At 39.0% G+C, this 23904-nt stretch overlaps 1 protein-coding gene across 1 annotated transcript in view; it reads right to left on the reverse strand.

The window, feature by feature from the left end:
• Nucleotides 1-23904, reverse strand: part of TXLNB (taxilin beta) — a 53411-nt gene that overhangs the window by 14974 nt on the left and 14533 nt on the right. Inside the window, exons 4-7 of the mRNA XM_061130189.1 lie at nt 18919-19089; nt 9301-9495; nt 7354-7473; nt 2026-2100 (exon numbers count right to left, since the gene is read on the reverse strand). Of these exons, the coding sequence (XP_060986172.1) occupies nt 2026-2100; nt 7354-7473; nt 9301-9495; nt 18919-19089 (561 nt within the window). The remainder of the gene's footprint in view (nt 1-2025; nt 2101-7353; nt 7474-9300; nt 9496-18918; nt 19090-23904) is intronic.

Genomic DNA, 23904 nt, shown 5'->3' on the forward strand with positions numbered 1-23904 from the left:
GGGGCAGGCACTGAATTAAGTGCTTTGCATGCATAACTCGAAAACAAACTTCATGTATTACATAAACTCATTTTCCTTTTATAAACTGAATCAACTATACGAATAGCTACCATCCATGCTGCTGAGCGAAGCTGTTATAATGTCAAAACCAACTACATTTTAGATAGCAGCTGCTGCCTCATATGCTGTTATGTTTTGGAAATACTGAAAAGTAATGGGCCTCCAAGAGGTCAGAGGACTCCAGCGTGGGATCTTAGATACATTGCAGCATCCTTGTTTTACAGACCTGGAAGTTTAGGTCCAGGGAGGTTTAGGTGAATTGTTCAGAATCAGACAGCGTCTCAGCAGAAGAGCCATCTGGTCCCTGGACTCAGCCCAGTTTTGAGGATTGAACAAGGAACACTGGCAAGTCTAGACCCTGGTTTCTTCTTTTCCAAACTTGAGGGAGTATAGGTGGGAAATTAAATCATACCTTTCAAATCATTAAAGGCCTGTTTTCTGATACCAGCTGAATGAACCACTCTCTAGCCCAGAGTCTTAACGGTATTAACGTATTCTTCATTTAGCATAGAAGAGTAGAGATTGCTTATAACAGATGTTGTGAACACTGAATAGCTTTAAGTACTGTCTGTTGTATACCTCAAGGCTTTGTGCTGTGAATGGGACAGAGATAGAGCCAGAAGCCCTAACTTGATGCTCTGTATTCTCCCCTCCCCAACCCCTGCCCCACGACAGTCAGGTCACACCTCCTTCCCCCTGCCTGCTTCTGGCTCGGGAACTGTCGCTGCCTGCCACCCACCCCACACCATGAAATGATGTATTCCATGACTGCCTAAAGGATGATCTTGGGTGTGTAACTTTATAGTTTAGTCTTTTAATTCTGAGTCCTTTGAATCTATTAATAGTGAAAAAATATATTGTTCAAATTTCTATGTAATTAATATTTAAAAACTGTTTTGGTATATTAGTGGGGAAACAAATCATCATTGTGTTTGGTAAACACTTTGGAAAAGTGTTCTTAGGAAGGTTAGAAATCAAAATGTTATCTTTGTTTTTATCTATGCAGTGATGTAATTTGTGATTTTGCTTCTTGTTTTTTAAATTTTCTTTTAAAAAATAAATATTCATTGAACTTGTTCATTCATACAATGAATAATTTTTTAATATTTACAATGGACAAGTATTCAGCAGTCAGCACATAAACATTTATAAGTGAATTATTCAAATCTTAAATTAATGCTGCCCAGTTTTGGAAGGCTTCTGATTTTCTCGCTTTTCGTGAATTTTCACTGTGTGATTTTACAGTCACTTTAGCACGTGGGCATTTCTCCCAGCCAGGGAAGTAGGACTCTGTGGCCCAGCTTATGGCAGGATGAGCAGAGCCGCAAGGGCCCCAGAAAGATGGGAGAAGTCTGGCTTTCCTCCAGAGCCAGCTGTTGCATGAAGCTTTATTTTTGAGCCTGCAATATCATGTCGCATAGTCTAATAAAAATACACTCATAACTACATGAAACCAAATAAAAATGGTTTATGACCTGTCCACCGTTTCTAATCATTCAGCACTGGCAAGGCCAGCACGAAAATGTGGGTGCTGACTCTATTTTTCTAATTTCCTTTTATTGTAAATAATATCAAACAAGTAGGGACATTTTCAGTATTGGGAATCATAGATGGTGCATTTGCACAGGTTCCATCACGCCTTACCTTGAGAGGTTAGTGGGGGAGGAGGGAGAGAGGACCTGTGAACAGATGGGCGAGGACCCAGCCACCAGCCTATTCTGATTGACCCTCATTTGTATGTCAGCAGACCTTTTGACCAGAAGTTGTTAGTGCAGAGCATTTATTTTTCTTAGATACATGATAACACTGGGCCTTTATTTTTACTTAAAAATAGTAAATATGAAGTTATTCTTCCTTTCTAACTCCTGTCCCCACTTCCCCTCCCACATAGAAGGCCTTGTGTAGACTACCTTCGGTTCACAGCAAGGAAGACACCCCGCATGCATTGCTGTACCCCTACTTCACCTGAGCCTGCAGGACCGTCTCTTGTTCCTTTAGCACTTTAGCCTGAAGTTTCCACTCTGCTGCCTGGTTCAGCAGCTGTAAGGAGACAGAACGCATGGAAAGACTGTCAAATTGTCTTTTAAATTACCATTATAACTCGTGTATAAACTTAATTGCTTGCTAAATAATGTTCTTAAGTAATTTTTGGGGAACTTTATAAAGAATCTCAGAAAACTAACAAAACAACTAGTTTTAAAGGTCTTATTCTCAGCTAAAAATTAGTGATTCTAATGGGAAAAAAAAAGAGGAAAGAAAGTCTCCAACTCGAGCATGAATCACACAAAATTCAACCTCCCACCAAATTCTGGACCCCTCTGTAGCAATTCTGCCCAGCTATCATTCAGCCTCTGCTTGAACATTTTCAGATTATCCCTACCTGGGGCATTGTGAGCAACTGTTCCTTTGTATTAAACCTAACTGTTCCTTTATATTAGACCACTATTCCCCATCATTGTATGCATCAGAAGCCCCTCAGGGGCATGTTAAAATGCAGATCCTTCTCAGAGAATATGATAGGAAGTGTAGGGTGTGATTAGAATCTGCACAGGGAGCAAATACCCAAGATGGTTTGGATATTGGTAGTCCATGGATTTTATTTTGAGAAACACTAGGTTAGAAATTTGACCTGTTGGTCCAAATTCTGTATAAAGTTTACAAAAGAAGGCTCGTGCCTCTTCTGTAAGGCAGCCCTTCAAATACAACCATGTCAAACACAATCAGAACGGAACTCATGGGTAAAATTGAAAAAGTTGTTTTGGCAATAAAATGACACACACATATGTAAGACATGTTATGTTAACTTAAGATGTATATTCAAGTATCAGTTTTGATGTAGGGCTACAATTTTGTTTTGGATATGTTTCTCCTAGTTGGAATTCAGAGGGTTTTTGTTTTTTACAAAAATTATATCCATAATATGCCATATAAGACTTATAGTTTTTTTAAAAAATCAATAGTGCTAGAACCTGAAGACCTAAGATATTTAATTTGTAAAGCAGCTTGATTGGATAATCCTCTTAGAGTTTTACAACTTTCTTCCAGTCTTTTATATCTGCTTGCATCCAACTTGACAATCATTTATTTATTTATTTTTTCTATTTGCCTACATCTAGGCTTTCGAAGCATTAAAGCATAGTTTTTGTAGAAACAACTTTTTGACACTTATTTCATGAGTTTATATATTATTCTGTTGATTTACATAATGCAAAACCAAGGATAACTGGGAAAAGAGTTGGGAGCAAAGATCTGACTCTTGGTCTTACTTAGCTTGGGCAACCATGTTTAGATACTGCAGAGTGGCTAACTCGCCCCGGGATCCAACATGCTGTGAGCATCTGTCAGTATGCTTACAGAGAATGGTGAATGTCATGGATCACCATCATCAGTCAGTCAGTCAGGTGGCTGTCACTTAAGAAGTTCCTATTTTATTTCAAGATAGGCTGATAGAAATTTTTTCCTTTTTGTTAATCCATATTTTTTAAAAAAATGTCCATTTTTGTTATTAGAACCAAAAATAGTAAAATCGGTATTTTTAAAAACTTGGAGGCATCTTTTCCTTATCCAAGTTAGTCTTGACCTCTCTATTTATAAAAGGGAGTTATATGTGTTTCTCCATGCCTCTTAGTGAGCAGTGAAGGTTAGTTAGTCTAGAAGTGCACTGTAAGAGACGGCTGAGGCAGCTGCAGTGCAGAAGCCCTGCAGCAACCACTCTGGTCATCTGAGCTGTGTGGCAGCAACGTACATGGTGGGCTGCTGCCTGACCCTCAGGGGCCGTGATATGATGAGTTATGATGAAGAGGGAGGAAGAAGGCTGCCTGTTCTTGGGATGAAAAACCCCATACCCCAGCTCTGATGTGTTATTTTAGCACTTTCAAAATGTCAGAGCGGAACCCAGGAAGATGACCAGCTTTGAAGAAGTGAGGGGACTACCTTTATTTTTTAACAGAAGCAGAATATATTGAGAAGAGGTGGCAAGAATGCATAGAAGAACTGTACAAAAAGATCTTCATGACCCAGATAATCACGATGGTGTGATCATTCACCTAGAGCCAGACATCCGGGAATGTGAAGTCAAGTGGCCCTTAGGAAGCATCACTATGAACAAAGCTAGTGGAGGTGATGGAATTCCAGTTGAGCTATTTCAGATCCTAAAAGATGATGCTGTGAAAGTGCTGCACTCAATATGCCAGCAAATGTGGAAAACTGAGCAGTGGCCACAGGACTGGAAAAGGTCAGTTTTCATTCCAATCCCAAAGAAAGGCAATGCCAAAGAATGCTCAAACTATCACACAGTTGCACTCATCTCACACGCTAGTAAAGTAATGCTCAAAATTCTCCACGCCAGGCTTCAGCAATACTTGAACAGCAATACATGAATCTCCAGATGTTCAAGCTGGTTTTAGAAAAGGCAGAGGAACCAGAGATCAAATTGCCAACATCCTCTAGATCGTTGAAAAAGCAAGAGAGTTCCAGAAAAACATCTGTTTTTGCTTTATTGACTATACCAAAGCCTTTGACTGTGTGGATCACAATAAACTGGAAAATTCCAAAAGTGATGGGACTACCAGACCACCTGGCCTGCCTCTTGAGAAACCTGTATGCAGGTCAGAAAGCAACAGTTAGAACTGGACATGGAACAACAGACTGGTTCCATGAATTGGGAAAGGAGTACGTCAAGGCTGTATATTGTCACCCTGCTTATTTAACTTACATGCAGAGTACATCATGAGAAACGCTGGGCTGGAAGAAGCACAAGCTGGAATCAAGATTGCTTGGAGAAATATCAATAGCCTCAGATATGCAGATGACACCATCCTTATGGCTGAAAGTGAAGAAGAACTAACGAGCCTCTTGATGAAAGTGAAAGAGGAGAGTGAAAATGTTGGCTTCAAACTCAACATTCAGAGAACTAAGATCATGGCATCTGGTCCCATCACTTCATGGCAAATAGATGGGGAAACAGTGTTAGACTTAATTTTTTTGGGCTCCAAAATCACTGCAGATGGTGATTGCAGCCATGGAATTAAAAGATACTTACTCCTTGGAAGGAAAGTTATGACCAGCCTAGACAGCATATTAAAAAGCAGAGACATTACTTTACCAACAGAGGTCCATCTGGTCAAGGCTATGGTTTTTCCAGTGGTCATGTATGTATGTGAGAGTTGGACTATACAGAAAGCTGAGTGCCGAAGAATTGATGCTTTTGAACTGTGGTGTTGGAGAAGACTCTAGAGAATCCCTTGGACTGCAAGGAGATCCAACCAGTCCATCCTAAGGGAGATCAGTCCTGGGTGTTCATTGGAAGGACTGATATTGAAGCTGAAACTCCAATACTTTGGCCACCTGATGTGAAGAGCTGACTCATTTGAAAAGACCCTGATGCTGGGAGGGATTGGGGACAGGAGGATAAGGGGACGACAGAGGATGAGATGGTTGGATGGCATCACCGACTCAGTGGACGTGAGTTTGGGTAAACTCCGGGAGTTAGTGATGGACAGGGAGGCCTTGCTTGCTGCAGTTCATGGGGTTACGAAGAGTCAGACACGACTGAGCGACTGAACTGAACTGAACCTTTCTTTGACTTATATCTGCTGTTCTGCTAAATCACTGGAGGAAAAGGGCATCATTTTAGTTTCTTGCTAAGATTGAGTTACTCCAAGTCTGGCCCCTATTCTCACAAGAAACTTTGCCTGGTTGTTCGTCTGTTGTGCCTCATATATTAAATCTGAAGGTAGTGATATAGGAAGCATAGTTTGCCTGAGGTTAATTACATCTAAATAATAAATAAATGCTTTATTTCTTCCTTTGAGAGCTAGGTTGTAAGTGGATTTAGTAAATTAATCTTTAAGAGCGCATGGACATCTGATTGAAATTATGCAGTGTCCACCAGGTTATGTTTTCCAAAATTCATTCTTTTGTTGTCATGTTTGAAAACCAAAGTTTAAAAAAATCACTATCTCACAAACTGAAGTGATTCCAGTCTGGTTTTAGGTAAATGCAAAGCTTGTGATCCGTTGTTAAATGGCCAAATCTGAATGACTGGTCTGTTGTCTCTCCCCAGCAGTAGACACGTGCTTTAACTCATGCCTCTGAAACACACCTCTGAGTGTGATGTACTGTCACAGAGCTTGGGATCTGGGGACAGATGTACTGGAGATGTGGCCAGCATACCCCGGTCACTTAGCAGTGTGTGACCTTAAGCAAGTCACATATCCTTTTATGGGCCTCAATTCTCTCATCTGTTTTGGAGTGTTTAGGGTTAATAAGATATCAGTTAAAGATATCACTTGGTTTCTTAAACCAAAACTCAGGAGTCATCCTTGATTCTTCTGTTTCTTCACTGTCACCATCAACAAGCATGGCTTGTTGGTTTTATGTTAAAAACTTAACTTTTATCCATGTCCAGTTCTCCTTCTCCACTGCCACCTCCCCAGTCAAAGCCATCATCAGATCTTGCCCAGATTGCTGCCTAGCTCTCTTGCCCCTCTCTAGTTCACTTTCCGCCTATGAGCCAAAGTCACCTTTTACAGATGCAAAGCAGATCCTGTCACTTCCTTTGCTAAAATTACCCAGTACTTTCCCATTATATTTAGAATAAAATTCAAACTATATTTCAAGCTTACAAAGCAATACAGTTTGCCCCTTGCTTACCTCTACAGTTTCATTTTGAAATTTTCTCCCACTGGGGCACCTACTCTTGCTACCCTGACCTTCTATTTCTGGAGTATGCCAAGCTGGTTCCAGCATTAGGACCTTTGTCTCTGCTATAGACACTGCTGCTGGGGCCCTCCTCTCTGATTCCCTGATCATCAGGAAGGGAGCAGCTCAAGCATCCTTCGCTCCAGGAGGCCCACCAAGTCACCCTGTCTAAAGGAGGCCTCCTCCTTCTGCCCCTTTGAGGTTCCTCCTCATTTCCCTAGTAGCACTTATTATCTGAAATTATCCTTCTTTCTTTGCTTGCTTATTTATTGCCTTTCTCTTCCAAGTTAGACTCTAGTCTCCATGCTGGGATGTGGACCTCTCCATCTTGTTCACCACTACACGCCAGCACCTAGAATGGTGCATAGCTCATGAAAGGTGCTTGCCAAAGGTTTGGTGAATGGATGCATGATACAGTGTTACAGTGATAGGTACAGTGTTTCCTCCTGGGCTGGCCAGGGTCATTCTCCAGGGAAGTTGAGGCTCTTCCTCCATCGGACTAGTGCTCTATGACCGTTACCAAAAACATTCTCAGGGGTTCTCTGACCCCAAGGCAGACCAGACAAGCACATAGATGCATATGATAAATACATATTCCTTTTCACGTTTGTGTCGCTCCTCTGCTTCCTTCATCATTTCTTGTGCCTGCTCAAGTTTTGCATCCACTAGCTTCTGCTGCAGTTCTCTGTGTTTAAATATTTTGTCGAGGTGCTGAGGAAAAATAAAGTGCACATATCAAATTGAGTTATTATTGGTGCTGAAAAACGTGTATAAAAAAGTAATATTGATATAAACATGTGTTCTCTAAGTTTTAAGAGTTAAAAAGAGGGGGAGTAAATGCATTAGTGTCACTTATGGTTTTATACGAAAGTCATAAATTGGTGGAGTCTCCTGCATTTTGCACTACATGAAAGTGGCTACAAAAGGTGGAGGTGCCAGAGTTCAGCAATGCAACACCAAAAGGTCCCAACAGTATTTTTCTAAATATGACAACTGTTAGATATGGCACTAGTTATTATGCTAGGCTCCAAAGACAGTGATGTATATCGCAAGGGCTGTAGCCCTATCACTTGGTATTTTGGCTCTCTCTGTGAATATGCAGTCACATTTAATCACAATATTAATTCAGTTTATCATGGTGAATTCTCTACATGCTTGCCTTAAGGGTGGTGGGGAAGCCTTGAGGTAACAGTCTGTGGCCCTTTGTCTGGGACTGAGGCAGGAGCCCCCTGACATCAACTCTTGCTCTGGTGGGCAAGCAAGGCTCAGGTTTGCAGATGAATTGATATGCAAATATGCTACTGCCTCCTCCACACATTTTGACCAGTTAACTACCTTGGTAAAATGAAGCTTCCTACTCCACCTCAGTGTGGAGAATTTCTTGGTCATTAGGGGGTCCCATTAACAAGAGGACATGTAGAATTATATCTTTGAGCCTTATCTAGAAACAGTCCTAGGGATATACAACTGGTCTACCAGGTCATTCCCATACATGATCTCTCTGCAGAGTATGGGCTTTTTTTTTTTTTTTAACGCTCCTTCCCTTTTGTTTTTTCCTGAACCTCCACTTTGGAGCAGGATTGATCTTTGTGACAAAATAAAATGGTAGCATGGAATTATGGCCTACTGTGAGACGTTTCTTGATTTACCGAACTGCTATATCAGTTTTTTTTCCCTTGATTAAAGCTTAGCATGTTGCCAGCTGAGCTCCTTTGACTATGTTATATTACATTTTAAGGCAGAGATTTAAAATTTTAAGTGAGATGGGAAAAGGGATATGACATATCAAAATCCAGAGGGTGGCATCTGGAATCTTCAAAACATATTAAATATTAAAGTATAATCTTGGAGTAATGAAAGATCTTTATAGTCCCCCAATGTAAACTATTGATAACAAACTCTTTTGGCTTTTGTGACTGTGGATACGTGATTTAATCTTGTGGCTTCTGCTTCACATCTATAAAATGTGGATAATATGTTATTATCTAGTACACAAGATTGTTGAGACAGTTAAATGACATACTGTATGTAAAGTATAATACTTAGCACATTGCCTGGCACAAACTAAGTATAAATAACAATACCATTATTACTATAATTGTTATATATATATACTATATAATAATAGTATACATATTATTATTTGTGGGGTATATACAATGCAGACTTTTAATTTCGATGACATGGTAATTCTTAAGAGGGCATGCATGAGGTATTTCTTGGTTCTGTAGAGAGAGTTTAAAAAAGGCTGAGAAATATTATTTTTTATTTTCAAGGATAAATCCATTCATGTCCTACCCCTTGTTTATTGCCTCTGCTTTGCAGTGATTCTAGTTTTGAAGAAATGCTCTATGACTTTCAGCCAGGTATTTTGTAATATCATCTGTTTTTATTTTGTATAGTTAAAGAAGTCCAAATCTAAATATTGATCAGTTGAGAAGGCTGGCCATAACTTTGTTATTAACCGACCTCCCAACCTTCACAAACCAGACCCAGATCTACATGCAGTGTTTGTAAGTTGTCTGATGTGGTTCTCACCTCCTCTCTGAGCTCATACTGATCAATGATGCTTTTTAGTTTCTCTGCAAGCTCTGTGTTCTCCTGACAGAGCTTCATGTTTCGCTCACTCTGCTGCTCAATCTGGGCCTGGATATCCGTCAGGGTGTTCTGGAAATGACTTGTGATCTCCTTCCTTTTCTCTTCTTCCTCACGTGCCCGCTGAAGGGTTTCCTCCTGCAGAGAGAATGCACACTCTCGTTATGCTTGTTTATAAGCCCCTAGGTTCACAGAACTCAGAGTTTGGTCGATGAAGGGAGAATAGTGTGCAGGGTAAGTAGGATATATTTCCTCCGTTCTCTAGAGGTAACATTGCTCAGCCCCAACATAAATGTTTGAGCAAAGGTTTCAACTGTGAATACACGGTCACTCAGAGCAGGTGCAGCAGGGGCCTTGAATTTGATAGCTGGTGATAAATAGACTTGTTTTAAAGACAGCAGGTCCCCTGCTGAGTGAATAAACTGCAGTGTTTCCTAACAGACATGCAGCCTGAAGGTTCTATCTCTTGGTTGTGGCCTAGAAAAAAGGATACTCAGTCTTACTGATTGATGGGATAGATCACGTGTTAGTTTAGTTTGGTACAGAAAGAGGAACAACAGATCTTACGTTCCTCTGTAAAAATGATGGCATATTGATCATGTAATTGTATTCCCCAAGTTTGGTAACTATAAGTGATTACAATATATATTTTTTTCTTATTAAAAATAAATGTCATCCAAAAGCTTGAAAAGAAAACTAAGATAGCCATATATGAATTACAGCAATTCAAAAGTATCAAAAAAATCTTAGAAAATATGCTGGGTATTTTTTTAAGGAACAATCATCCCATGAGTCACACAGAGTAATTGAAATATTCAGTGTAAATTTTAAATTTGAAAGCAATATGACGTTTCAAATCTTCTTTAACTCTAAAATGAAACATCTAATTTTCCCTTCTTCCACTTTGTTAACATTGAAGAATTGAAAATTAACTTTTATATCATTTCTGTTCTCTTTTCTCCTAAATCAAAATTCCCCTTTCATTGCTAACTACTTACAATGTACCCAAATTTCCCCCATATCTATATTGAGAACTATTTGCTTTGTGCTTATTCCTGTCATTCTTTCAGAATAAAAGGGTTTAATCTTCTACATACACCAAAGATAGAGACTCTGCTGACAAGTGATACAGACATTTTAGGATCCCTTTAGTTCTGATTAATTTTATTATGAAAGCTTCCTTCATTGTTGGCAAGTAATATTATACTGCTTTTAGTTGCCTATCATGATCAAATTATGTAACAGGATTTTTAAAAAGAAATACTGATTGAAACAAGTAATTGTGCAAGTCTTTATTATGATAGTAGAATAATGTGATCAAAATAAAAGCTGATGCTGGAAATACATGCTCTGAAAATATTTTAATTTATCATTAGATATCCCCTTTCTTCTACAATATTGATATATTTTCTAACTCTGACTCCTGATATCAGAATCATAATTTATTCATGGTATACACATTTATTGAGTGGAAATTTCTTCAGTTCAGTTCAGTTGCTCAGTTGTGTCCAACTCTTTGAGACCCCATGGACTGCAGCATGCCAGGCTTCCCTGTCCATCTCCAACTCCTGGAGCTTGCTCAAATTCATGTCCATCGAGTCAGTGATGCCATCCAACCATCTCATCTTTTGTCATTCCCTTCTCCTCCTACCTTCAACCTTTCCTAGCATCAGGGTCTTTCCAAGTGAGTCAGTTCTTCACATCAGGTGGCCGAAATATTGGAGCTTCAGCTTCAGCATCAGTCCTTCCAATGAATATTCAGGACTGATTTCCTTTAGGATTGACTGGTTTGATCTCCTTGCAGTCCAAGGGACTCTCAAGAGTCTTCTCCAGCACCACAGTTCAAAAGCATCAATTCTTCTGTGCTCAGCTTTCTTTATGGTCCAACTCTCATGTCCATACATGACTACTGGAAAAACCATAGCCTTGACTAGACAGACCTTTGTTGGCAAAGTAATGTCTCTGCTTTTTAATGTGCTGTCTAGGTTTGTGATAGCTTTTCTTCCAAGGAGCAAATGTCTTTTTATTTCATGGCTGCAGTCACCATCTGCGGTGATTTTGGAGCCCAAGAAAATAAAGTCTGTCACTGTTTCCATTGTTTTCCCATCTATTTGCCATAAGTCATGGGACCAGATGCCATGATCTTAGTTTTTTGAATGTTGGGTTTTAAGCCAGCTTTTTCACTCTCCTCTTTCACTTTTGTCAAGAGGTTCTTTAGTGCTTTGTCGCTTTCTTAGGTATATTTCTTAGGAAATTTCTTAGGGATACCTAGAAGAAATCTGTGCTTCCTAATCTGGAGAAATTAAGTATCGGAGATGTTATTTCATTGAATTTTGAATGCTAACACTTACTATATGTCTTTCACTAAAAGTGATTACAGCCATCTGTTAAACAGTTGTTGAATATATATGATAGTGATTCTCTCCTTATTGTTCCTGATTAACTTAGAAGTCAACAACCTCCTAGTTGTAGAATTATAGTCCATGATTTGAATATTATTTGCATTTATAACTATTCCATCCATGAATGAATGAGTAAATGAAAGGACCATCCCATGCTACCCAGCAAGGCTGAATTTTTCACTGGCCACTGGCTAGAAAAAGAGGGTATATCTGTTAACATGGCATTAAACACATGTCAAACCATCATAGCACCCTATCCTGTCCCATAGAATGGCATCTTGCATTTTACATCACACTCTTTTTCAATGAGAGAAAAATAAGTCTACTGAAATAATAAAATTTGATTCCACTAGTAAAGAAAAGGCAAAATGGTTGTCTGAGGAGGCCTTACAAATAGCTGTGAAAAGAAGAGACGCAAAAAGCAAAGGAGAAAAGGAAAGATATTCCCATTTGAATGCAGAGTTCCAAAGAATAGCAAGGAGAGATAAGAAAGCCTTCCTCAGTTGTCAAGGCAAAGAAATAGAGGAAAACAACAGAATGGGAAAGACTAGAGATCTCTTCAAGAAAATTAGAGATATCAAGGGAACATTTCATGCAAAGATGGGCTCGATGAAGGACAGAAATGGCATGGACCTAACAGAAGCAGAAGATATTAAGAAGAGGTGGCAAGAATACACAGAAGAACTCTACAAAAAAGATCTTCATGACCCAGATAATCATGATGGTGTCATCACTCATCTTGAGCCAGACATCCTGGAATGTGAAGTCAAGTGGGACATAGGAAGCATCACTATGAACAAAGCTAGTGGAGGTGATAGAATTCCAGTTGAGCTATTTCAAATCCTGAAAGATGATGCTGTGAAAGTGCTGCACTCAATATATCAACAAATTTGGAAAACTGAGCAGTGGCCACAGGACTGGAAAAGGTCAGTTTTCATTCCAGTCCCAAAGAAAGGCAATGCCAAAGGATGCTCAAACTACTGCATGACTGCACTCATCTCACAGGCTAGTAAAGTAATGCTCTAAATTCTCCAAGCCAGGCTTCAGCAATATGTGAACTGTGAACTTCCAGATGTTCAAGCTGGTTTTAGAAAAGGCAGAGGAACCAGAGATCAAATTGTCAACATCTGCTGGATAATCGAAAAAGGAAGAGAGTTCCAGAAAAACATCTGTTTTTGCTTTATTGACTACGCCAAAGCCTTCAACTGTGTGGATCACAATAAACTGTGGAAAATTCTGAAAGAGATGGGAATACCAGACCACCTGACCTGCCTCTTTAGAAATCTGTATGCAGGTCAGGAAGCAACAGTTAGAACTGGACATGGAACAACAGACTGGTTCCAAATAGGATAAGGAGTACGTCAAGGCTGTATATTGTCACCCTGCTTATTTAACTTATATGCAGAGTACATCATGAGAAATGCTGGGCTGGAAGAAGCACAAGCTGGAATCAAGATTGCCGGAAGAAATATCAATAACCTCAGATATGCAAATGATACCACCCTTATGGCAGAAAGTGAAGAGGAACTAAAAAGCCTCTTGATGAAAGTGAAAGAGGAGAGTGAAAAAGTTGGCTTAAAGCTCAGCAACCAGAAAACCAAGATCATACCTCTGGTGCCATCACTTCATGGGAAATAGATGGGGAAACAGTGGACACAATGTCAGACTTAATTTTTTTGGGCTCCAAAATCACTGCAGATGGTGATTGCAGCCATGAAATTAAAAGACACTTACTCCTTGGAAGGAAAGTTATGACCAACCTAGACAGCATATTAAAAAGCAGAGACATTACTTTGTCAACAGAGGTCCATCTGGTCAAGGCTCTGGTTTTTCCAGTGGTCATGTATAGATGTGACAGTTGGACTGTGAAGAAAGCTGAGTGCTGAAGAGTTGATGCTTTTGAACTGTGGTCTTGGAGAAGACTCTTGAGAATCCCTTGGACTGCAAGGAGATCCAACCAGTCCATCCTAAGGGAGATCAGTCCTGGGTCTTCATTGGAAGGACTGATGCTGAAGCTGAAACCCCAATAGTTTGGCCACCTGATGCAAAGAGTGGACTCATTGGAAAAGACCCTGATGCTGGGAGGGATTGGGGACAGGAGGAGAAGGGGACGACAGAGGATGAGATGGCTGGATGGCATCACCAACTCGATGGACATGAGTTTGCGTAAACTCTGGGAGTTGGTGATGGACATGGAGGCCTGACTTGCTGCGATTCTGGGGGTCGCAAAGAGTTGGACACGACTGAGTGACTGAACTGAACTGTACAAAGGAAACACAATCATTTGGGCAATGTCTGAGGTAAAATTTTCTTCATCATGCACAAAATTCAAAGTGAAAATTAACAATGCAAAGAAAATTGAGGGACAAAATCTGAAATAACTAAGAAAACAACTTTTCAGGAATCACTGTGCATCTTAAAACCAGTGCTGTGCCTGGCACACAATCTGCAGGTATTCCGTAAATGTTTATTTAATGAATCAACAAATTTCATTAATTTACATATAGACATATGAATAGCTTGGACCAGATGATTCCTATAGTCTTTTCCACATTAAAATTCAGTGATGTTCTGATAACAAACCCTGCTTATTTCTTTACTAAAATCATATTGCCTGAGACACTAATTTCTTACAAGGTGGGTCTTTTGGTATAATTTGAGGCTCAAAATACTATGTTCATTGATAAAAAGGAAAATATCTCAATAAAAAGATAGGAGCTGTCAAGAGAAAAATAGTCTATGAGAAAGAGAAAGGTGGAAATTCTAGAGTTAAAACTTACAAAATATGAAATGTGAAAACCACTGCATAGGCTTACTATAGAATAGAGATGACAGAGGACAGAGTCAGTGAATATGAAGGTAGGTCAGTTTCAATATCTAATTTAAAGATCAAGGAGAAAAATGATTGAAGGACAACATGAAGTGAGACTCAAGGACCTGTGGGACAATATCAAAAGATCTAACCCACATGGAGTTAAAATCTTAGAAGGGGAATGGGAGAGAAAGAGGGAATGAGGCAGAAAAAAATATTTGAAGAAATAATGACTGAAACTTGCTGAAATTTGGTGAAAGACATAAGTTACAGATATAAAGTGAAAGTTGCTCACTCGTGGCCAACTCTTTGTGACCCCATGAACTATACAGTCCATGGAGTTCTCTAGACAAGAATATTGGAGTGGGTAGCCTATCCCTTCTCCAGTGGATCTTCCCAACCCAGGAATTGAACCAGGGTCTCCTGCATTGCAGGCAGATTCTTTACCAACTGAGCTATTAGGGATATAGGTATAAGAAGCTCAACAAATCCCAAGTAGGATAAATATGAAGAAAGCCACACTTGGGCATAAAGCAAAATTCCAAAAGCCAAAATCCATAGAAAAATCTTAAAAGTAGTCAGAGATAAATGACATCACATCAGGAGAACAGTAATTCAAATTATTGTTGATTTTCATCAGAAATTGTGGAGGCCAGAATCTATGAAAGACTGAGTAAGAGAAAGAAAAGAAAAAAAAATTATTGTCAAGCCAGAATTCTTTTATCCAATGAATATAGCCTTAAGTCATAAAGCAAAATAAAGACATTTTAAAGATAAAAAGCAAATAAAAGAATTGACCTATGCTATAAGAAATACTAAAGGAAGTTCTTCAGGCTGAAGGGAGTGACACCAAACAGAAATGTAAAGTTTCAAAAGGAATAAAAAGCATCAGAAATGGTAAAATCTGGGTTTGAAAAAAGACAGTTTTGCCTTGAATTTTTAAAGGACTATATGAACTTGTTTAAAGTAAAAATTATAGCATTGCCTCAAGAGTTTTATAAATTATATAAATATAAAGATAGGGAGCAATAAAGGGACCTTCTATTTGTAGCATTTCTACATATTATATGAAGTGATACAGTTTGAACTCCAGGTAGACTGTGACAAGTTAAGAAGATCTATAGCAATCACAGAACAACCACTAAAAATGGAAAGAGATATAATTAGAAATCCAAGAGATGAGATAAAATAAAAAATTTAAAAAATTTCCAGTAATCCAGATAAGGCAGGATAAGAGCAGAGGAAGAAAAAAACAGATGTGACAAATAGTAAATAAATAATAAAATGGAAGACATAGCCAACCACTCCAATAATTACATTATATTAATGGACTACTACTCCAGTTAAGGGGCTTCCCTGGCGGCTCAGTGATAAAGAATCCACCTGCCAATGCAGGAGTCCCAGATTCCTCCTGGGCCGGGAAGATCCCCTGGAGAAGGAACTGGCAACCCACTCCAGTATTCTTGCCTGGGAAATCCCATGGACAGAGGAGCCTGGTGGGCTACAGTCCATAAGGTTGCAAAAGAGTCAGATGTGATTTAGCAACTAAACAACAACAGTAATCACTCCAGTTAAGTGGCAGATATTGTAAGAATGAAAAGAAAGAAGGCTCAACTATAAGGGATGCATTTTAAATAGAAAAGCGTAGAAAAACCCAGATTGAAAATAAGTGGATGGAAAAAGATATACCATGCAAGCAATGAGTAAGAAAGCTACAGTGGCTAGATTGATATCAGATAATGTAGACATTCATATTGATGAAAGTCAGTTTATCAACGCGACTTAGAAATCACAATAGTATACATATGTTGTATTAATACTTCAAAGTATTAATACATGAATCAAAAATTGACATAATTGAAAGAAGTAGGCAATTTAACAATTATAGTTGGAGATTTTTTACACCCATCCCTCAGCAATTGATAGAGGAACAAGTCAGAAATTCAGTAAAGACATAAATTCTCTAGCGTTAATTATTACTTGTGTAGTATTACACCTAACTTCTGAAAAACAGACATTTTTTCCAAGTGCATTTAGTGTGTTCATCAAGATAGACCATGTAAAGGGGCCATAAAAATTAAACAATACTTCTAAATAATCCATGGGTCAAAGAAACAATCAGGAGGGGAATCAGAAAATGTTTTGAATTTGAGTTCTGCTTTTGAGAAAATATTCATGACCTTAGACAACTGATTTTGATTGCTCAGTCTCAATTCCTTCAATAAAATGGAGATACTAACTCATAGTTTTTATGAAGATTGGACAAAATAACATACGTAAAGCACTCAGCACAAGTCCTGGCATAGTAATACTACTTAATTCCATTGTCCACAACTGGAAGTCATTACTGAGGGGGTGCAGATATATGTACAGGGTCTCCTGCCACTTCCATCATTCTGTCTTTGAATGTTATCCAAAGCAACTACACCACATCATTCCATCCACATCATCAAAGGAGATTTAACTTTTATCTCCTCATGCTACACCACTACTGAAAGCTGGGAGATTTATGTAGGTGCAGAGTGCTATTACTTGATTACATGTCTGAAGTTGAGGATAATGCCCCCATTCCCATCTAACCTGAGTTTTGATGGTCCCAGAGATGCCAGAAGTCCATCTTCTACAACTCGTAATTTGAGAGTTAAAGTTCATCACCCTGGCATTTCATTTCCCAAATATCAAAAACTGATTGTGGGGGTGGGAAGAGCCTCAAGAAGGAGGGGATATAGTATGTGTATGTATATATACATATAAGTGTGTGTGTGTGTTCAGTGTTCAGTTCCTAAGTCGTGTCCAACTCTTTGCGACCCCATGGCCTGCAGCACATCAGGCTTCCCTGTCCTTCCCTATGCCCTGGAGTTTGCTCAAATTCATGTCCACTGTGTTGGTTTTGTTAGAACTCTCCACTGTGACTCGTCCATCTTGGCTGGCCCTGCATGGCATGGCTCATAGCTTCATTGAGTTACACAAGCCCCTTTGTCACGATGAGGCTGTGATCCATGAAGGGGATGTGTGTGTGTGTGTGTGTGTGTGTGTGTATATATATATATATATATATATATATAGTTATGACTGATTCATAATGTCATTTGGCAGAAACCAACACATTGTAAAGCAGTTATCCTCCAATTAAAAAAATGTGAGAGATTAACAGACGATGTCAAGAACTGTGTGGAATTTTAATGACCTGAGCTTTTAGTGACCAAAGCAGAGAAAGCAGTGGAGGTGGTGAGAGTCAGAGCGGTAATCAAGGGCCATGTAGGACCTCATCCACCACACTAAGGGTAGTGAAGAGCCACTGAAATGTTTACACAGGAAGATGGCCAGATTGGCATTTTAGAAGGATCCTTGTGGCAGATGGATTGGAGAAAGCAAGACTGGAGGCAGGCAGACCGCACCTCTTAAAACTGATACCAAAATAAATCATTTTCTTTTTCTACTTCAAAAAACCCCCAATTTTGGAATATGAGGAGCCATTATCCAATTCTGTTTTTCTTCCTAATTCCATTGTACAAACTCAGCAATGATCTTAATCTGTTTCTTAAAGTATCTCGTTTTAAACATAGGTAATAGTAATTATATCACAGAAATATTGCTGTCTAATTCTAGTTTGTCAAAAGCTTTAGGATCTTCAGCTGGAAAGGGGATTGTGGCTGCATGCAGTACTGTCTTGGAGAACTCTGCATCTTGCTTCATTGAGTGGAGCTAGTGTCTGTGTGTAATCAAATTAACCATACTGCTAGAGCTTACACTGTGATTAATGAAGCCCATGCAAACTGACTGAAGTGATCAGTCTATTATTTTTAGACTGAATAATTAAGCTTAGAGAGCGTCAGTGTTTTTTAAAGTAACTTATTTTTTCAGATGACTGTTGACATTTTAGCTCTCAATCTTCCCTTATTCTGTCAGTTAGCTTTGTGTCAACTTATTTCATGTCACACAGATTTCATTTTCAGACAAAAAATGTTGAATTTTTATAAATTTGCATTTTAAAGAGTAGAACTAAGGTCCACCTTAAAAAACAGAACAAACTCAACATAAAGAGGAATAGCACACATTTTACTAAAGTTCTACTAGTCATTGGATACCGCATGAGAACCTTACATATGTGTTCTCATTTAATCTTTTCCTGACCACACGGTGACTTTGGTATAATCCCCATTTTATGGATGAGGTAACAGGCTTGGGTGGTAAAATAATTTATTGCAGGTCACAAGTGAGCAAGTGGCCAGGCTAGTATTTGAACCCAAATCTCTCTGATTCTAAAACTCACACCACAAATAGCAGAAGCCTGTGCCTACAAAGTGTGCAAGAAAGTGTGTTATCTGGGGCCTTGGTGACACATACCTTCAGTGTCTTGTTGTGTCTCTGCAGCTCCCGGCACAGACTCTCCAGTTTGCTTCTCGCGAGGATAGCTCTGCTGTGTTCACTTTGTAGCTGGTCCTTTTCTTTTTGGATCTGTGCCTGTTTCTTTTGTAGGAGTTTTAACTTCCTTTGCTCAGTGCGATGTTCATCCAGCTAGATGTGGGGGTGCAAATGTGAAAGAAAATGGCAGGAATCTGTTGAGTTGATAGGAGCAGAAGAGGAAATGCCTAGAGACCACCCTCTGGTTGTTTGGAAAATTTGTTGCTATCATCACTGCCCCCTCTGGAGTCAAATGAACTTCATGAGTGTTACCATGGCAATACTTGTAGATATGATTTAAAAGCATAACATTTATAGGTTTTTCCTTTATCATTATTATTATTGATCTCTTTTACTTTGATCTTCTTTTCAGTAGTCTAGAAACAGTTTTATCTTCCTTGAGTCTAATGAAGCCAGTCAGCATAGAAAGGCAGGTTTCAGAATTCATGATAATGCATTGCCTTAGGAAAATGGTCAGTGGTGTGTCTGCATGGTTTACATTTAAATTTTCACAATTCTTTCTCAAAACAAGCTTTAGCAGCTATTTTTAAAAGTAGAAAAGCAAAAAGCAGCTAGTAAACAGAAGGTGAAGTGTGTGGATTATGAGAAAGGGGGAGAGGAGCATGTACTCCTCGACTATTTAAGGATTGATGATCTGCCACCAAAGTTTCTGAAATAGCCACTGCACAGCTCAACAGCACGCAAGGGAAGTATCTGTTACAAGCCGCGCTCTCTGCCCATCCCCCACACCCTCCTTGCTTATCCGAATAAATCATGACACTTATTTCTGCTGAGCATAGGTGGGGCCTCCTCTCACATCAACCACAGCTGAAGTATCGAGGGCAACATGGAAAATGAAACCAATGGACCCCTAGACTTTTTGTCTCAGGATGCTCAAGTTCTGAACTAGGGGTTGCCGGGTAAAATGTAGGACACCCAGTTGAATTTTAATTTCGAATAAATAGGGAATAAGTTTTTAGTAAAAGTATATTCAAAGTATTGCCGTTTGCTGTTGGTTTACTTGAAATGCAAAGGTAACTGGGCATTCTGTATTTTTATCTGGTAAATTTGGCAACAAATATTTATGGAATTCTAGTTGGAATGGGAGAGTGTGGATTCAGCCTCCCCCATTCCAACTAGAATTCCATAAATATTTGTTAATATAAATTAAGCCTCCAGAGACTGCATACTGGGAGTAGGACTGGGATCTGACAGTGTGGCCATGAGCAAGCTGGAGCCTGTTTTTCAGAGCCATTTCCTCCACTGGACTGAGTTCCCTTAGAATATGAATGGTGCGTAAGCCAGGTGGGTACTCCCTGTGATAATTATCTTGTTGGCCAATGAGGAGGAAAAGGCCTGGAAGCTCATGGGTTCTTCCGACTGCAGGTGCCCCTGGTGCGTCTCAGAGCCAGATACAAATGGATACACACACCCCCACTGTAAGCCCCGATATGTGTCTTAGTTAGTTACCTTATCTTGAAAAAGCATTTGTTCTTTCTGAGCTGGGTGAACAGGATTGTCACACTTTCTTCAGTTCACATCTTATTTTAATCTTTTCCTCCCTCCCTCCCTCCCATTACACTGAAATGTCCATGGTAAACCTTTGCCAGATTAAGCTGGGGATATTCATTCATGATATTCTATCTTCATACATATGTATGTTTTTACTTATCGGTGAGCGTTATTAGTACTTATTAGTGACCCAGGAAAAACTAGGTCCATATTACTATACATATTAATTGAAATTGGTATCTTTCTTGAGGTTCAATTGGAAAATCAATGATACTTTATTATATATTTATCATGCTAACTTCGTTTTGCACCATAGTTATTAGATATGGATGAAACTTCTTGTCCTTGTGTGTGGACTTGTCCTTTCTTGAAATTTATATGTTATTATTACTGCTATTGCCATTTTGGTTTAGATTTTTCCTTTGGAAGATTAAACAATGTGTCAGAGTTTCTCAGCCTTAGCACCATCGACATTTGGTGACAGTTCTTTGTTGTGGGGGTTGTCCTGTGCACTGTAGGCTATTTAGCAGATGACCCCTACCCATTAGAGACCAGTAGCATCCCCACCTGTGATATCCAGAATATCTCCAGAGACATTGCATGTTGTCCCATGGTTGGCAAGACTTTCCCTCTTTGGGGTAACACTGCCCTATGTGGATTTATCTGAGCATCAGGAGAAGGATATTTGCTTACGTTTTGTAAGTTGAAAGAGATGATTTGTGCTTGCTCACTGACCATTTAAATGTTCTAGTTTTACTGAAGGATCATACACATTTGAAATGTAGCTAGGTCTATCTTGCTTTGCTCTAAATAAAACCCCTTAACTTTCTGACAGTTTTTTTTTAGAGTGTGACTAATTTTGTTCAACTACTTCAAGTTTATGTGATTGCATATGGTGTTTCTTTTTTTTTTTTTTTTCATATGGTGTTTCTTAATGGATGAAAGCAAACATTACAACTGAGTCAACTTCAGTCAAATGCTGCCTCTGTGATTTAATAATACATTTAGACTTATGCCTTCTATCCAATTCTAACAGGCATATAGGATTTTTATCTGCAGTTTCTCTTGTTCTCTCTCTCTTTTTTTAATCATTAAGTTAAAAAAGTAGAATTAATGCCAAGTAGTTTTGTGATGTTGTAACTATTTATATATTGAGGAAATTTGCAAAAATATTTCTTCCAGGTCATTTCTTAATTTAGTCATGAGTTGGCCTTATTTATTTATGAACTTATTTACTAATAAAGTACAGTTGTTGATATTACAGGATTTAGAATCCGTAAGGGTGATTGCTACTTGAGTAGCAATGTGATTCACAGCTTTTGAATTTAACAATTTATTCTATGTTAACACTTAAATTCCAGACACTCTCTATATTAATTTCTGAATCAGTGAGTAGGGACATAGCTTTTAGTCTCCAAGTAAAAGATTGAAATTCTTCATAGGGATATGTAATAGGGTTTTGAGGTCAATTTTCTCCTATTTATTTTTTCTAGAATGATCTTTTGAGTTTAAACGTTTATTATAAGATATGATACAAATGCCAAAGTATAGTAAGTCTGAGGTGAGTAGAATTTCTGGAAAAAATAACCTCTGTGGGATCGACTGCTTGGCTAGGAGGATAAGTGGGTTTGGGGAATTCTTGGAGTCCAGGGTGAACAGCCCTGGCTCATGAGAAAGATCTTGGTCAGACTGGATAAGTGATTCTTTTCTGATGTACTGCTGTGGGGCTACAGCAACATAAAGAGTAGTAGTCTGGAAGATGCCCAGTTCATCTAAGTATGGGGCATGGTACTAGAAACTAAATACGAATGGCCTTGGTGTGAATAAGTAAACTGAAGGGTAAATTAAAGGGAAATCAATGTAGTAATTATCGAAAAGAGCAAGGACGGACCAGTGAAGATGGGGTCAGATTTGGGGGAAAAATATTATGTTTGACACCTACTGTTTTATGGTGCTGAAATTGTTCATGAGTGGTTAACAGCCAGTATTAAACAAGTTGCAGTAAAATTGATGCACTAATACTTGCTTTAGAAATTTCTACCATTCTTTTGGAAAGCAATATGGCCATTAAAAACATTTATACTGCTTGATTTAGTAATGCCAATTCTGGAACTTTTCCCTAGGATCATAAAAGAAAAGGAACAAATCTCATGCATGATGATGTCCACTGCACCAATATTTGGTAAAACAAACAACGGAAGGAATATAAATGTCCCCAAACTAGAGAACCAGTAGAATAGAGTCAATTAATGGAAAATTTCATAGCTTTGACAAAATATAATTATGAAGAATACATGTGAAAATGTTTGTCACATGAGCTGAAAAACAGGTACTAAATTCTATGCACCTAATGATGGTAGGTATACAAAAGGTATCTTTGTATAGTAGAACTGAAAAGGAAGACAGATAAAGCAGCATTCATGTTTTAGATTGTAGGATTAGAGATATTTTACTTGTGTATTCAGCTTTTACCTTATATCATTGTGATGTGGTTTATGTGATTAAAAAATAATTTAAAAGCATTGTTGGCAGAGTTAAACAGTCACTAGTCCTTCAGGGTTTCAGAATTTCTTTGAGCCTGTGCTGTGGTGTGCTAAGTCGCTTCAGTTGTGGCTGACTCTTTGTGACTCTGTGGACTTCAGCCTGCCAGGCTCTTCTGTCCAGTGGCTTCTCCAGGCAAGAATACTGGAGTGGATTGCGGTGCCCTGCTCCAGGGGGTCTTCCTGACCCAAGGATTGAACCCAAGTCTCATGTCTTCTGCATTGGCAGGCGGGTTCTTTACCAGTAGTGCCACCTGGAAAGCCCCTTCTTTGGGTCTGTTGCATGACAATAAAGCATAATGATGTACATGAATGTACAAGGAAGAAAGGAAAGACTACACAGGGATCGCAGGATTAAAATCAGAGTGAAAAAGAAGGTAAACAAACCACTCATAAACTCTATTCCATCAATAGGGATAAGATGCAACCAGAGACCTGAGTGGTTCGTGGGTCTCAGTTGTGGAGACCTTCTTTAAAAAAAAGAAGAAAATTAAAAAAAAAAAAAAGAATTTTTTCTTCAGGGCTTGACAGGAGCCTATGCAAGTGAGAGGCTCTGACTCTGAAGCTTTTCTGCTGTGAGGTGAATCTGCCTTCAGGGGCAGTCCAACCTACTGCTAGGAGGAATTGTTTTGTTGTGTGTGGGGGTGCTGTCACTGCTTCTCTGAAAGAAATAAGTAAGTGAAAAAAAAAACGAGAAAAAGAAGCAGAAATGAGAGAGAGGTGGCATATTGCCCAGCCTCACTTGAGAGGACGCCACATCTCCACAGTGGGTCTCGAACACCTCGGGGCTGGTGCATGGACCTCAGGTGCAACTCCTTTAGCCAGTTTTTGTGAGGCTTCACTGAAACTAGTGGTGCTGGCTTTGCTGAGCCCTTTT

Source organism: Dama dama, chromosome 26 (genome assembly GCF_033118175.1).
Source record: "Dama dama isolate Ldn47 chromosome 26, ASM3311817v1, whole genome shotgun sequence".
Classification (NCBI taxonomy): Eukaryota; Metazoa; Chordata; class Mammalia; order Artiodactyla; family Cervidae; genus Dama; species Dama dama.